Source organism: Lathamus discolor, chromosome 7 (genome assembly GCF_037157495.1).
Source record: "Lathamus discolor isolate bLatDis1 chromosome 7, bLatDis1.hap1, whole genome shotgun sequence".
NCBI lineage: Eukaryota > Metazoa > Chordata > Aves > Psittaciformes > Psittacidae > Lathamus > Lathamus discolor.
This window is the reverse complement of record NC_088890.1, coordinates 3,262,169-3,277,418: the sequence shown is the minus strand read 5'-3', so window position 1 is coordinate 3,277,418 and position 15,250 is coordinate 3,262,169. Positions and strand designations below refer to the sequence as shown.

General features: G+C 64.6%; 3 protein-coding genes across 3 annotated transcripts; all 3 read right to left on the bottom strand.

The window, feature by feature from the left end:
* Positions 1-242: 242 nt before the first annotated feature.
* On the bottom strand, positions 243-6,015 carry QARS1 (glutaminyl-tRNA synthetase 1). Its single transcript, XM_065687603.1, has 24 exons — positions 5,848-6,015; positions 5,402-5,549; positions 5,216-5,325; positions 5,051-5,126; positions 4,757-4,821; positions 4,507-4,560; positions 4,260-4,317; positions 4,103-4,174; positions 3,899-3,984; positions 3,620-3,706; positions 3,429-3,528; positions 3,228-3,306; positions 2,996-3,104; positions 2,783-2,913; positions 2,586-2,678; positions 2,323-2,460; positions 2,138-2,225; positions 1,915-2,058; positions 1,740-1,844; positions 1,351-1,443; positions 988-1,115; positions 773-839; positions 499-624; positions 243-424 (listed from the first exon to the last, which is right to left on the bottom strand). Exons 1-24 carry the CDS (start codon positions 5,992-5,994, stop codon positions 374-376), a joined length of 2,355 nt encoding a protein of 784 aa, XP_065543675.1. The 5' UTR covers positions 5,995-6,015; the 3' UTR covers positions 243-373.
* Positions 6,016-6,749: 734 nt separating this feature from the next.
* LOC136018293 (epidermal differentiation-specific protein-like) lies at positions 6,750-8,514 on the bottom strand. The gene has a single exon (XM_065687386.1). The coding sequence runs from the start codon at positions 7,960-7,962 to the stop codon at positions 6,904-6,906; it is 1,059 nt and encodes a 352-aa protein (XP_065543458.1). The 5' UTR covers positions 7,963-8,514; the 3' UTR covers positions 6,750-6,903.
* Positions 8,515-9,186: 672 nt separating this feature from the next.
* On the bottom strand, positions 9,187-14,888 carry SLC6A8 (solute carrier family 6 member 8). Its single transcript, XM_065687767.1, has 14 exons — positions 14,552-14,888; positions 14,007-14,228; positions 13,480-13,611; positions 12,606-12,873; positions 12,397-12,529; positions 12,061-12,195; positions 11,875-11,978; positions 11,674-11,798; positions 11,477-11,589; positions 11,259-11,396; positions 10,947-11,049; positions 10,766-10,866; positions 10,336-10,506; positions 9,187-9,700 (listed from the first exon to the last, which is right to left on the bottom strand). The coding sequence occupies exons 1-14, from the start codon at positions 14,664-14,666 to the stop codon at positions 9,569-9,571; spliced, it is 1,992 nt and encodes a 663-aa protein (XP_065543839.1). The 5' UTR covers positions 14,667-14,888; the 3' UTR covers positions 9,187-9,568.
* Positions 14,889-15,250: the final 362 nt, after the last annotated feature.

Below are 15,250 nucleotides of genomic sequence, written 5' to 3'. Positions count from 1 at the left end.
GAGTCCACCTTAAGCGGGGCCGGCGCTGGGCCGGTGTTTGTATACAACGTGCGCACTGTCCCGCTGCCCGCGCACTGCCTGCCCCACTGCTGGTCCGCGGGACCCGCCTCCAGTCCCCCCCGGCACACCCAGCCCCAGCCCGGGCCGAGCCGCTGTCCCCGGGGGTTCCCCAGCTCCCGACAGACCCCGACCCCCCTTGGAGACCCCCGGCACCCCGCTGCAATGACAGCGCAGCGCAGGGCTGGGATGCTCAGTTTATTGAGGCCATGCTGTGGGGCACCCCGGGGGCATTGCACCAAGGCACGGCGGCACTGGGGGTGCGCAGGGACCCCCCAGGAAGCAGCTTCACAGTGGGGCAGCAGCGGCGGGTCCCTCAAGCCTTGCCAGGGTCCTCCTTCAGTGTCACTGTCCGGTTGAACACCATCTGGGGAGAGGCAGAGGGTCAGCTCTGAGCCCATGGTGGATGAGGAGCCCCATGGCCCCTTTCCCAGCGCTCACCTTCCCCTCCTTGCTGTCGGGATCCACGGAGAAGTAACCCAGGCGTTCAAACTGGAACTTGTCAAAGGGACGGGCGGAGAGGACGGAGCTGTCAACCAGGGCATTGGGGACCACACGCAGGGAGTCCTGGCAAGGGGAAGCAGCTCAGTGGGCTCCTCTGCCTCCTCCACAGCCCCTCTGCCCCCAGGGACACAGCAGGAAGGGATTGGGGGCACAGAGAAGGGGGTGCCTCAGGTGTGGGTGCAGGAGGGCCCCAGCTCCTGCTGCTACTCACAGGGTTGAGGTCACTCAAGAAGCCACCGGGCACCTCTGATGGGTCCTCGGGGTTTTTGTGCAAAAACCTGCCATGAGATAGAGTCATCACAAAGCCGTGGGGTGAGAGGACACAGTGCCCCATGGCAGCTGTGGGGCAGCAGCTCCTGCCACCCCAAAGCAGCGTCTTCCCCGCAGAGCTTGTGCCTGCACCTCTCTGTGTCACTGGGTACTCACAGGCGCTCATAGAGCCGCACTTCACACGCCAGTGGCTCCGACACCCAGTGGATGAAGGCTTTGGGCTTCTCTGCCATATCTGACTTGGTGCAAGTCACCTCCAGCTCCATCACGCGCCCGCTGGTGCCCTGGGGGAGAAGAGGAGATGAACTGAGCCACTAGGCTGCAGCCTCATCGCACAGGGCAGTTACGGGGCCGAACCACCAGCTCCCCCACTGTGTGGGGCACAGAGGCAGCCTGCACCCACACTGTGCCCTCAGCACCCAGCCCAACACAACCATCACGTCCCTTCCCTTTGGGGCACGGCCATGTCCTGACATCCCACAGCCCATCCTCATGTCACTGGTGCGCAGAGCCACTCACCTTGATGACGTTCTGGACAGCAATGACGTACCCAGTGTGGCGCAGCCCCACTGGCTGCCCAGGGGCCAGGCGCTTGTAGCCCTTGTCCATCTCCTGTGGGAGAGTTCATGGCTGCATGAGGTATCCCAGCACAGGCAGCAGGCCCCCCTCCAGCATGTCTCTGTCTCCATGACTGTATTTCCTCCCCAACTCCTGCCATCCCCGTGCTGTTTGCATTGCCATGCTGCTGCAGGATGTTCCCCAGCACACAAACACACCAGACATGTCCCAGCTGAGCTGAGGGCAGGGGCCATTTCCCCGGTGCCCATCAGAGCTGGGGGCATGTTCAGGACTCACAGCCCATTCCCCATGCAAGGGCAGGGCTGCATGGCCCGGTGTGCCCGGCTCACCTCCCTGAAGTCCGTCTCCTCGATGTAGACAGTGGGTTGGAAGGGCACTTTGTGAAAACCCCGGCTCTCATCAGCTGGGAAGTTGGGTACAAGGACCTCGAGTGCCTGGGGAGAAGGAGGGGGTTAATGCTGACCCTGGGAACCCCACTCCCACCCCATCCCACAGCAGTCTCACCTTCGAGGCAGGGAAGTTGGTGATGGTGACCTTGAGGGGCTCCAGGACGGCCATGGCACGGGGGGCCTGCTCATTCAGCACCTCCCGAGCACACGCCTCCAGGAGATGCGGCTCCATCGTTGCCTGGGCCACTGTCACACCAACCTGCAGGACAGCCTGCTGTCACCACACTGTGCAGGGGACGCATCCACCTGCCCCATCCCACCCTGTCCCGGGCACCTACCCGTGCACAGAAGTTGTTGATGGCCTCAGGGGGGAAGCCTCGCCGGCGCAGGGCTGTCAGCGTGAAGAGCCGCGGGTCATCCCAGTCCCTGAAGAGACACCAGTGTGACAGCCAGGCATTGCCCTGTGTGACAGCCAGGCACTGCCCTAGGTGAGACCCACAGTGCCTGCTGGCCCCGCTCCTACCTCACAGCACCCGTCTCCACCAGCCGGATGATTTTCCTCTTGGATACAACAGTGTAGAGCAGGTTCAGGCGCCCATACTCCCACTGCACAGGGCAGTAGACATCCAGTGCATTGCACAGCCAGAAGTAGGAGGAGCGCCTGCAATGGAGACACAGCCTCACACCCATCCATAGATGCACTGTCCCCCAGCACTTCGGCAGCCACTGGGATGTGGCTAGCTGCCCCATCAGGTCCATCCCAGCCATGGGCCATGCTGTACTCACCTGGCCTGGAACTCCTTGGTGCAGAGGGAGTGCGTGATGTGCTCGATGGAGTCGCAGAGGCAGTGTGTGTAGTCGTATGTGGGGTAGATGCACCTGCAAAGGCAGACACAGCCAGACCCCACAGTCAGTCTGCATCACCTCCCCATTTTCAGGAGATGCAGACCCACACACGCCACAACACCACAGACCCTCCCTACCACTTGTCCCCAGTGCGGTGGTGCGGAGTAAACTTGACACGGTACGCGACAGGGTCCATCTTCCCATCCTCCATCACCAGCTTCATCCGCAGCGTGGCCTCCCCCTCCCCAAACTTGCCCTTCCGCATGTCCTGTGGAGCAGGGGGAAGCTGTGAGCTGAGCCATGGACCCAGACCCCACGGGCACACATCACCTGTGCCCAGGCAGGAGTACCTCGAAGAGCAGGAGTGACTCCTCCACCGGCCGGTCCCGCCATGGAGAGGGTGGTGGGTTGTGGCCCTTGATCTCCTCAACCTTCTGATGGCAGACGTATGCCTGGCCCCTATGGAGAGAAACCACCATCACCAGACACGAGTGACCCATCCCCTGGGTGAGGGGGAACCCTGGCCATGGCACAGGACATCTGCACCATGCTGGCACATCCATACTGCCCCAGAACACTCACCTGCGAATGAGCTCCAGGGCCCAAGTGTAGAGCTGGTCAAAGTAATCTGATGCATGGGTCACTGCATAGGGCTGGTAGCCTGTGGGGATGGGGGAAACCCAACAGTTGGATGCGCCCCCAGGACACAGCAGCAGGACTTGCGTGCAGGGACGTCCCCAGCAGCACTTGGCCTGACCCTGCCCGCCCCATCCCAAGCCGTACCCAGCCACTCGACCATGTCCAGGATGGCAGTGAAGTACTTCTCCTCCTCCTTCTCGGGGTTGGTGTCATCATAGCGCAGGAAGCACACGCCACCATTGGCCTGGGGACAGGGACAGTGAGCAGCCACTCCCTGAGGGACCACAGGGACAGGCCAAGCAGACAGGGCAGGCAGGAGCTGAGGAGCTTCTCACCTTGGCATAGCCAAAGTTGAAGTTGATGGCTTTGGCATGGCCGATGTGCAGGATCCCATTGGGCTCAGGAGGGAACCGTGTCCGCACCTGCAGGAAGGAAAGGGACACCTCTGGGAGCACTGACATGATTCCTCCACGATTCCACAGAGCTCCCCATACCATAGGGGTGCATGTCCACACTGAGCTGAGTGTCCCCCAGCCAACCCACCACCCAACCAGAGCATGGCACATCAGTGCCACCACCACAGAGAACTGCTGGCCTGGGGGACACAGCCTTACCTGCCCACCCGTGATTGCCAAGTGCTGCTTCAGCAGAGCCATGGTGTTGGGGGTCACCACATAACCCTCCGTCTTGTAGTTCTCTCCTGCGGGCAGAAGACGCTCAGAGCTGCAGCACCCAAACTGAGCCAAGCCCAGCAGTGGTGAGGAAGGACACGGGGCCAGGCTGGTCCCACACACATGGTGGTGTCTCCTCGCACTCACCTGGCTTGTGGAATTTGAGGGCTTCTCCCCGCAGCTGCTCCAGCAGGGACCGTGTCTCTGTGCCCACCTCGCCTGCAGGGAGAGACAGGGCTGAGCAGGGACAGGAGGCAGGTCCCAAAGGGCTAGGGAAGCTGCCCATGGAAGGACAGTCTCTTACCGTTCTCCACCACAGCTGCCTTCTGCTTCTCCACTGGGGCTGGCCGGGCCTTTGTAGCCTGCAAGGACCAGCACAACATCCTGAGTGCCCATCCCAAGTACGCACCTTCCCCTCCTCGCCCAGGCTACTGCCCCCAGGGCTCCTCATGGTGGCAGCTGAGCCCAGAGCAGCTATTGGGCTCCTGCCTTGTCACTCAGCTGGAAAACACCATCCCAATGCCCAGCCTCTCCCTTCTCCTCATCCCCACCTTTGGTTTCTTTTCCAGGTCAGCTTCTGTCTTTGGACCCAGCAAATGCAGCACCTGGAGAAAAGAAACACAAACAGAAGTAGAAAAGGCTCCTGGTGCCCCAAGTCCTGAAGGTAACCCTCAGCCAGCCCTGCAGGATGTGTCCAGCACCAGTCCCTCCCATGGGACAGGCCAGGATGTCCCACACTGAGCATGGCACCAAGAGGGGACACCACCCCAAGCACCCCTGACCCGCTGCCCTCACACCCACCTGCAGGTCCACCTCGTTCTTGATGGTCTTCCCATCGGCCCAACGCAGCCGGCTCCGCGCCTCCCCTGCAGACAGGGCACCCCATGGGCAAGGGGCACAGCCACAGAGAGTGGCTGGAGGCAGCCCCAGGGCTGTCCCTGGTACAGGGCATCACAGCCGCCACCCTCAGCCCTGCCTGCAGTGGATGTGGCACAACAGCTGGGGCTGGTGCAGCCCATGGCAAAGGGCTGGCTCTCAGGGTACAGGAAGGAGGCAGCAGCAATGGCAGAGTCTGCCCCGGCGCCCCACACTCACCCATCAGCAGCCCCATGTTGAAGTGGTAGCGCTCGGCCAGCAGTTCCGCTCGGTGCTGGCTGATCACTGCCTCTACCTGGGGAGCAGAACAAGGACGCTGGGGTGAGCAGGGCAAGCAGGAGCATGGCACAGTGTCCTTCACGGTGCCCCTCCAGCCCCTCTCACCGCCTCCTCGATCTGCTCAGGGGTGATGCAGACCCCCACGCCGCAGGCTTGCTCGAAGTCCGCCGCATCCAGAGGCTCCAGGGGGTGGTTCCGCACGTACTCCAGGGCGGCTGGGGACAGAGAGGGGGTGATGAACGGGGACATCCCCACCGGTACCGGGGTGGGGGTCCCGGCGCTGCACGGTACCGCTGAGCTGCAGGTCGGTGAGGATCTCCCTGCGGGCGATGTAGCCGACGAGGAAACCGAGGTGCTTCGGGTCCCGGAGCCGAGCGGCCGCGTTGTACAGCAGCGTCCCTGTGGCTTTGTCCAGGGCCGGGCCCAGTGCGCTCTGAGCCTGCCGCGACCGTTCGGAGGAAGTGTCAGCGCGGGACCGGGGCCCAGCACCGGTGAAACGGCGGCCCCGGGGCTGGGGGGGTGTGAATGCCAAGGGCTGAGGCTGCTCGGTGAAGCCGGGGTGGGGATCCCGGGGAAGAGGCAGGGTCCCTGGGGTAACGGCGCTGTACCGGGAACCGGGAGGTCTGGGAAGCGGGGGACTGAGTGACCCGGGACCGGGGGATCGGGGAACCGGGGGATCGGGGAACCGAGGGACCCGGGGGACCGAGTGACCGAGCTGTGGTCCGCGGCGGGCGCACCTGCAGCACTGCGCGGCGCAGCAGAGCGCTGAGCGCCCCGTTCCGCAGCGTCTCTCGCGCTTTGGCCTCGCTGAGGCCGATGCCGGTGAACAGCCCGAGCGCTTCTTCCGCCTCCTCCGGCGCCATCGTCCCCGCCGCTGCCGCCATGCTGCCGCCACCGCCACCGCCCGCTCCGGGAGGCGTGGCTACACCCAGCCAATCGGGGCGGGGAGGGCGTGTCGCTGTCACAGCTTGAGCCAATCGGCAGCGAGAGTCGCTTGACTTGGGAAGTAGGATGGGGGGAGCTCGGAGCCGGCTCCACCAATAGGCGCGCAGGGGGCGGGGCCAAGCGTGCAGGCTGTTGCATCATTTAAAGAGACAGGCAGCAGGGGCAGCCACGTGGGGGGCGGGGCTGGGGGCGGGGCCTCTGCTTGCTGCAGGCCACGCCCTCCCGCACCTCCCTCCTCCCGCACCGCCCTGCCCCGCAGCATCGGCGGCTCCCCCAGACCCGTGTTCGCTCCAAACCCGTGTCCCCGCAGCTCCTGCACCCCCTGCCCCGCTGTCTCCCCGGTGCAATGTCCGCTTTCCTCAGCCCATTGCCCCCCGGCTCTCCCAGCCCAGCATCCCTTGGCCCCCCAAGCCTGGTGTCTCCCCAGTCTGGTGCCCCCCCCAGCCCTCTGTCCCCAGCTCTTCCCAGTGTCTCCCGGCTCCCACAGACCGGAATCCCCTGGCTTTCCCAGCCCGGTGTCCTTCCCACCCCAGTGTACCCCCAACTTCCCCAGCACGGAGGCCCCCTAGCCCTCTGTCCCCAGCTCATCCATCTCTCCCCAGTGTCCCTCAGCCCGGTGTCCCCCAGCTCTCCCACCCCTGTGTCTCCCATTCCCGCAAGCCCACCCCGGCCCCAGCAGCCACAGATCCGGGCGGTTAGGAAAGCGGGTTTATTGGCTAAAAGCAGCCCCTAAAGGGAAGAGGCACCGCCAGGTCCTTGCGGCCAGAGCCCCCGGATACGGCCAGAAAAGGCGAGTCCTGGCTCCTCCGTGGACAGGCAGCGCCGGTGTCCCCGGGGATCCCACACAGCTACAGCTCCATCCCGGTGTCCGGCGCCAGCTCTGTCCCCTCAGCGGCTGCCTGCTTCTTGCCTGCCGCCGGCAGAGGCTTCAAGCTATAGCGGGCACTGATGTTGGTACCGGAGACGCTGCGGTACTCGCCCATCTCCGTACGCACGGTTTCATTCTGGGTGATGGTGAGCAGGACCGGCACCGACAGCGTCACCTCCTTCCGCAAGACCTGGATGCTGAGTGCCGTGCGCGGGGGAATCTTAGCCGGGAGCTGCACTTCCACCCGCTCCCGGCGGGTGCTGGATTCGCTGTGTCCTTTCTGCACCGTGAAGATATTGGAGGCTTCCACGGTAAGCGTGAAGGACAGCCCGGCTTTGAGGCTGGTGGCGTTGCTGAAGTGGAAGCTCTGCCAGAGCGTGGTGCCGTACTCCCGGCTGCTGCTGGCCGCCAGCACTTGCTCCGACTCCGTCTCATTCACCCCCTCTACCTCATCCACCAGCACCTCCCGCTCCTCCTCTACCCGCTTCTCCTTCCAGAGGAGACGTGCCGAGACCTGGGGCCGCCCCGGCCGCAGCGGGCGCAGGTGGGACAGCCGAGACTGGAAGTTCAGCTCTAGTTTGTAGTCAGCGAGACGCTCACCGGGCCACGCCAGGCAGTGCCAGCCGCCACGGCCGGGGTGCTGGTACAGCAGCCAGACCCCTCGCTGCACCACGTGAGATGCCACCCGGTCATTGAAGTACCCGTACGCCAAGTTGGTCTCCTCCGTCACCACCTTGCAGGCACCTTGGAAGTTGGGGTGTTCATAGAGGGTGATCTGGGGGTCCCCCAGGTCGTGGTGCACAAGGCGCAGGGCTGAGAAGCTGTTGGGTCGCTCTATGGAGGGGTACTCACCCTCCTCAAAGGCGTGCGGCTGCCCCTCGTACTTGGGGTCTGTGTAGGCGATCCAGGGCTGCCCCACCACCTTCAGGGAGGAGATGCAGTCCCCGAAATCCAGCTCGTGCAGATCGGGCACGTCGCAGGTGAACTCCCGGCTCAGCCCCTCGAAGTTGGCACGCTCGTACACCGTGATCCGGTTCATGGCACCCGGCTGGGGGCTCCAGGGAACCCGTGGGGGAAGCAATTGGTGCCCCAACTGCCCCTGATCCCTGTCTCTGCTTCTTCTTTGCCTGCCTCCACCTGCTCTCACCACCACCACCAGTCTTTTACAGAGGGTGGTGGGACGGGACGTGCTGTGACACGAAGGGGAGGTGATGACGGGGACCCGGCCAGGCCCCGGTGCACCGGGATGGGATGTCAACCGGTCCCGCAGACCAGCCCTGCCGGAAAGTCCAGCCGTGCCCCGGGCATGCGGCGCTCCAGCACTAACGAGTCATCCCCAATTAGCGCCGGTACTTCCGCCCTGCCCCTGCTAATTACGGTGCGTGTTGCCGGTGGGGCAGGAACTGCCTGCTCTCCCCGAGACAAGCCCCTTTGGCACCCCAATGACCCCGAAGGGGCAGAACATACCCCCCTGGCATAGCCATGCTGCCCCAGTGCTCCAGGTTGGCCCAGGCAGATGCTGGCACCTCTCCCTCCTTGTCCTTCCACGGGCAGTGCAGAGACGTGGGGTGCCCACGGTGCTGCTGGACAGCAATGAGTGCCAGCACCGGGCACATCAGGATGCTGACACGCAGCCAGGGCACAGGGACAGTTGGCAGCCACCCCAGCACGGCGTGCCAGGGGCTTCCTCATGGCACCGTGCAGGTCCCCATGGCATGGGCTGGAGCTGTGGGATGCGATACACGGCACGTGCACCCCCCGGCTGGCACCCCACTGGGACTGGGTGCAGGCAGCTTGAGCCTCTAGGTTCTCCCAGCTACATAATGGGGCTCAAGGGCTGCCTCATCCCCTCATCTCTCCTCATTCCTCCTCATCCCAGAACCGTCCCTGAGGCACAGCACAGGGAGCAGAGAACTCCGAAGTCAACACAAGTGGCTCCCAGTGGGGTATGGCTGGATCCTGACGGACCCCCTGCAACCCCACTATGGTCTGAGGACAGCCAGGACCCTCAAAGCCCCCAGTAGCTGAAATCCATCCCTTGGGACTTGAAAGCAGAGCCAACCCTATCTACATGGGGTGCCTCAGTCCCGTAGGGAAACCTGGGTTTGGTACATCCTGCAATGGAAGAGGATGGAGACCCCACAGCGCCTGCTGCCTGTCCCCTCTGAGTCACCCCAAGAATGGAACCCACACCCCTGAGCCCCCAAGCCCCTGTCCCACACCCCAAATCCCCCCCATCCCTCCCATGCCGCAGTGCCGGTGCTGCCAGGGTCTCCCAGTTTATTGCCAGATGTCGGGGCGGTCGGGGTTACACCAGACAAACGCTACAGGAAGCGGTTAGTGAGCGGGGGGCCGCGGGGGGCCGGGTGGGGCCGGGGTTGGGCTGTCCCTTGCTCCCCACCCCCAAACCTGCAGCCTCCCCACCAGCCCCCAGGGGCTGCCCCGCTCTCCTTCCCCCCCCCCCCCCCCCAGCCCGGGGACCCCTCCTGCTCCCCGCAGCCACCCCGGCTCCCTGGCTCCCATGAACCCCTCCCTGCAGCGAGGCTGGGGGGCCGGGGTGGTGCGGGGGGCACGGGGCAGGGCTGTGGGAGGCAGTGCTGGCATTATTGCTATGGCAGGCGGGAGCAGCGCGACCCTCCCCGTGCTCAGATCACAGTCTCGAAGAGCGTCGCCTTCTCCTTGGGGGGCTCTGGGGCCAGCAGTTTGGCTTCTGCCTCGGGTGTCAGGTACTCCAGGTGGTGGTGGCCCCAGATTGGAGTGGTCAGGAGCTGCCAGCGCTGCGGGGACCTTGTGTCAGTGCATGGGGACAGCCCCGACCTGACACGGTGCGTCCCTGGTGCATGGGGTGGGGATTTGGATGGGGATGGAGGTGAGACCGGGATGAGGAAGGGATTGAAAAGAGATTGAGGCAGGGATGGGACTGAGATGGTGATGGGATTAAGAAAGCAATGTCTCACTTGGGTGTCTCACATGGGTGAGGTTGGGAGTGTGACAGTGATGGGGACAGGGATGGGATTTTTATGGGAGAGTGATAAGCACAGGAAAGAGACTTGGATGGGAATGTGGGTGCATCTAGGATAGCAAAGGGATTGAAATGGGATTGAGAAGAGAACAGGGATGAGATGGAGACAGGGTTGAGACAATTATGAGCTAGGGACAGGATTTGTCGGGAAGTAAGAGGGATAGAGATTGGATTCGGATGGGGAAGGGACTGAGACAGTGACCTAAGCAAGAATGGAATTCAGGTGAGGCTTGGAGTTAGACAGTGATGGGGACAGGGATGGGATTTGGCTGGGCATGGGACTGATGTGGCAACATGGACAGTGCTGGGATTCGAATGGGGATGGGACTGGAAGGGGGATGGGAGGGGGGAACAGGGACAGCGCAGAGGGGTGGGCTGGAGCCCCCTCACCTCGCGCAGGGAGCCTTTGCAGCGCAGGAGCTTGTAGAGTAGGGTGCAGGGGATGCAGAGCATGGAGGAGAGAGCCAGGACCCAGCCAATGGCCTCCCCCCACCACGGGTACACGTATGTCTTGTTGTAGGTCAGCGGCTTGTAGTTCACCACGTGGAACACGAAGATGCCCTGGGTACAGAGACTGGGATGAGGTCCTGCGGGCCAGGGGATGGCAGCCACAGACCCCCCATGCGTGTCACCCCATGACCCTGACACGTACGTCACCCCGTGACCCTGACACGCGTCCTGCCCCATGACCCTGACACGCGTGTCACCCCGTGGCTGCCGTGCCCAAAGCAGCCGCCTGGGGGAGCTCAGTGCCCGTGGCAGCGGGGACACGCGAGGACATGAGAGGACACACATGAACACATGTGTCAGCCCCGCTCACCACGCAGACCAGCGGCGTCACCACAGCCCAGCACCACTTCATGAAGGGCAGAGGCCGGTAGCCAATCATACGGGCCACGTCATCCATGAAGCGGTCGGCACCTATGGGGAGAAGGAGGTCAGCCCCATAGAGCACCCATGTCCCCTTGTGTGACCCCCTCCCCATGTCCTCCTGGCCTCACCATAGACCCAGGCAATGACCACGCACTCCCAGAACGCTTGCCACAGCAGCGTGATCCCGCTGGCCGAGTAGTTGTCAAAGAGCTGGAACACGTACATGCCACCCTGCCAGGACACCGCGTGTCACCAGGGCTGTGCCAGGCACCCTGACACCGGCAGGGGCACGTCACCGGTGTCCCACTGCCATGGGCTCTCCGCATTCCATGGACACTCTGAGCTCCCACAGCACACTGGTGACAACGGGCACCCTCTGTGGGTGCAGCACCCCAGGGATCTCCCACCCCACGCCGGGGCCCAAGGTTCCATCATCCCACCTCTGTGACCATGGAGAGGTCGATGAGGCAGAAGATGATGCAGCAGAGCGCAGCGGTGAGCTCGCGGCGCAGCGAGCCAGCCCCTGGCTGGGGGAACATGTCCAGGATGCCCGTGATGAAACCCTCCACGCCGACAAACTGTGGCAGAGAGCGGGGCTCAGCGGGGCCGCACCACCCCGTGCCCCTGCCCATCCCTGTCCCCCCTGCCCGCCCTGCACCTGGCTGTCCAGCCCCAGCACGAGGAGCATGAAGAAGAAGAGCGTGGCCCAAAGCGGGGACAAGGGCATCAGCGTCACGGCTTTGGGGTAGGCGATGAAAGCCAGCCCAGGGCCTGTGGGAGAGCGGGGTCAGCAGTGACACCATGGGGTGGGACACAGGGGACACGGCACCGGTGTCACCACTGCCCAGCACTCACCGGACTCGGCCACCTTGGAGATGTCCACGCCTTGCTCGGATGCCATGAAGCCCAGCACGGAGAAGACAACGAAGCCGGCAAAGAAGCTGGTGGAGCTGTTGATCACGGCCAGGATGTAGGCGTCCCTGTGGGCAGAGCGGGTCAGGGGGCACCAGGGGGGACATGCGCTGGAGGGGACACCCACAGCCGGTGCAGCACTACCTGTAGCAGTTGTTGTGGAAGCGGTTGTAGCTGCCCAGCGCCGTCAGAGCACCCAGACCGATGGCGTAGGAGAAGAAGATCTGGGTGCCAGCATCAATCCAGACCTGGGTGCGAGGGAGGGTGTTGGGGAGCAAGGAAAGTGTTAGGGGGGTCGCCTTCTCCTCCTGCCCTCTCCACTGCCCTCACCTGCGCCTCGGCCAGCTTGGACCAGTCGGGTTTCAGGTAGTAGATGATGCCACCCAGCGCCCCAGGCAGTGTCACCCCATGGACCAGCAGCAGGATGAGGACCACGTAGGGGAAGAGTGCTGTGAAGTAGACGACCTGCAGAGGAGAGGGTGCTGGGGAGACCCTCACCTAGGCTGGGGGCTCTCCATCGTGTGCCACAAAGGGATCAGGGCTCAGGAACGTCCCCAGCAGACAGATGTGGGACAAGGGGTCTTGCACCCCAAGGGCTGTGGCACAGGAGCCAGCAGTGCCAGTGTGCTGGTGGCTCCAATGCATTCTCCCTGCCACCAGCATCACCTTCCCGGTTGACTTGACGCCCTTCCAGATGCAGAAGTAGACGATGACCCAGGTAGCGATCAAGCAGAGGATCATCTGCCAGTTCATCTCCCCCGGCTCGCTGAGGGCCCCCGAGAGCCGCAGCACCTTGTTCCTGCAGAGCGGGGCCGTGCTGAGCACTGGGGCGATGGCACCAGCCCCAGGACAGCCCTCGTGGTGCCCACACTCACTCCCAAAACTCGATGACGGGTGAGCGCTTGTTGCCCATGTCTGCACAGCTGACGTTGAAGAGCTCGGCGGTGGCATTGATGCTGGCATTGTAGCAGAGCTCGAAGTGGAAGAGCTCAGTGCACTGCTCCGTGTTCCAGGGGTGGCCGCACGTGGCCCAGGGCAGCGTGTCCGTCAGCGAGTGCACCAGGTAGTAGAGTCCCCACACCAGGATCATGATGTAGTAGGAGTTGCAGAAGAAGACGATCACCATGGAAGCCAGACCCAGACCTGTGGCACAGGGAGGTCAGAGCCTGTGGGCATCCACGGCAGAGCCTGGGGTGGGATGAGGGGTGCAGGCAGGGATAGGGCAGGACATGGTGACAACACGGAGCAGCTCAAGGTAGGACAGGGGGGAGCTGGTGAGGAGGGGACAGAGGGAGCTGATGGGGAGGGGAGAGGGGGAGCTGGTGGGGAGGGGAAAGGAGGAGCCGGTAGGGATGGGAAAGGAGGAGCTGGTAGGGATGGGACCGGGGGAGCTGTTGGGGATGGGACACGGGAATCTGGCAGCCGCAGGCAGGACAGGATGGGGATAGCCACATAGCACCAGGATCTGTCAGCCCCAGGGATGCCCTGGGGAGGCTGGCAGCAGCAGGCAGCGAGCCACAGCGGCAGGCAGGGCAGTGCAGGATGGCACGGGACACAGGGACAGGCAGCTGCCGCCCTTGGCCAGGGTGCAGGGGAGCAACGGGACGTGGACAAGGTACACAGGAGCAGGCAGGGTGTGGGCAGGGCGCAGGCAGACGGTGTCCTCGGTGCTGCGGGCGCACGGGGCCACAGGCAGGGTGCAGGCAGGGCATGGGCAGGGTGCGGGGTGCAGGCAGGGCACAGCGTTACCCTTGAAGAGGGGGGCGATGTTCCAAGCGGCGATGCCCCCCTGCTTCATGAACTGCCCCAAGGCCACCTCCAGGAAGAAGACGGGAATGCCGCCCACGAAGACAATGATGAGGTACGGGATGAGGAAGACGCCTGGGACCGGGGAAGGAGGGAACGGGGCCGGCTCAGCCGCCGCCGCCCCCCCCGGACCCCCCCGGACCCCCCCTTCCCTCCCTGTGCCGCCCGCCCTGGGCACAGCGAATGGGGAAGGAGCCTCTGAGCCCTCCCCTCGCCGATGTAGGTCAGGGCAGGCAGGTGATGGGGGGCTCCCCATGGACCCCCCATCCTTGTGGGTTGCAGCAGGCACCTGTGGGGTGGTCCGTGAGCCCCGTGGATGTGCCCTTACCACGGGGAGGTGCACGGCTAGCTGGCCCCATCATGGGGTGACCCCCACACACACGCTATGGGGTGCTCTAACGCAACATGTGGTGCCCCACAGGACTCTGTGGGGACTCCCCCCCAACACACTTCGTGTCTGTGGGGCTCACCTCCGCCGTTCTTGTAGCACAGGTAAGGGAAGCGCCAGACGTTGCCCAGCCCCACTGCGAAGCCCACGCAGGACATGATGAAATCCATCTGACGGGCCCACGTCTCCCGTTCCGGAGCTGCAGTTGCTTTCGGGGGACCGGGGGGTCCCACTAACGGTGCCGTTATTGCCCGTTCCTCACCCGCCGTGGGGGGGTCCGTACCCTCCGCTTCCCTACGGGTCTCTATTGAGATGGGGATGGGAGGGGGGGGGCACCCCATACAGTGCTGTCACCCCATGGCCGTGCGGTGGGGAACGGAGGAGGCGCGGGGGGGGGGGGGGAACCCCCCCCCCCCCCCGCGCCTCCTCCGTTCCCCACCGCACGGCGAAGCGTGACGTCAGATGTCAGGCCGCGTGACGTCACAATGCAGAGCGGTGACTCACCCCGCGGCGGCGCGGTCGCGCGTGGCCGTGGACCCCCCCTTTTCCCCTTCCCCCCTCTCCCCCCCCCCCCTTTTCCCCCCCGCTATTCCCAACCTCATCCCTCCCCCGTCGTTTCCCGCTTACCGGAGCCCGCGGGAGCAACAGCAGCAGCGGCGGCGGCGGCGGCGGCGGCATCGTCTCGTTGCGGGGCAGCAGCGGGTGGCTGCGGGGCGGCCTTATCGGCGGGGACCGGGGGCATGTCGCGGGGGGCCGGGGAGCGCGGGTGGGTCGGGGACGGCTCCGTTGGCCGTAGGGAAAAGGGGGGGTACAGGGAAAGGGGAAAGGGGGGGGGTTCAGAAGCAATCCACGAAGCACTTGAAGGTGAGTCGGAAGAACCTCATTGAGGGCGGCGGGGCGCGGCGGGGCGGGCCGGGCCGGGCGGGCGGCTCAGAGCCGGGCTGCGGGGCCGGCGCCGCGCGGCCGCTCCGGGGCTCTCTGCGCCGCGGCACCGGGAGGCGGTGGAGGCAGCGACCGGCCGCGCCGCCCCCCGAGCCCCATTGGACGTGACGCCTGCCCGAGGCTTGACGGGACTTGCAGTCCCGGCACCGGGGGGGTACCGGGGGATACCGGGCACTGGGGACACTACGACATAAAAGCACATCGCGTGCTAGAACTTGGAAGCGCCGAAACACCAACCGGCACCGGGACACAGCAAGCGGTACGGAACCGGGACTTGCAGTCCCGCCGCACCGGCGCTAGGGGACACCGGGGGACATCACCAGGCAGTAGGGCACTGAGATTTGCAGGCACTACGGCGATGACAGCGGGTGCCGGGGTACACGA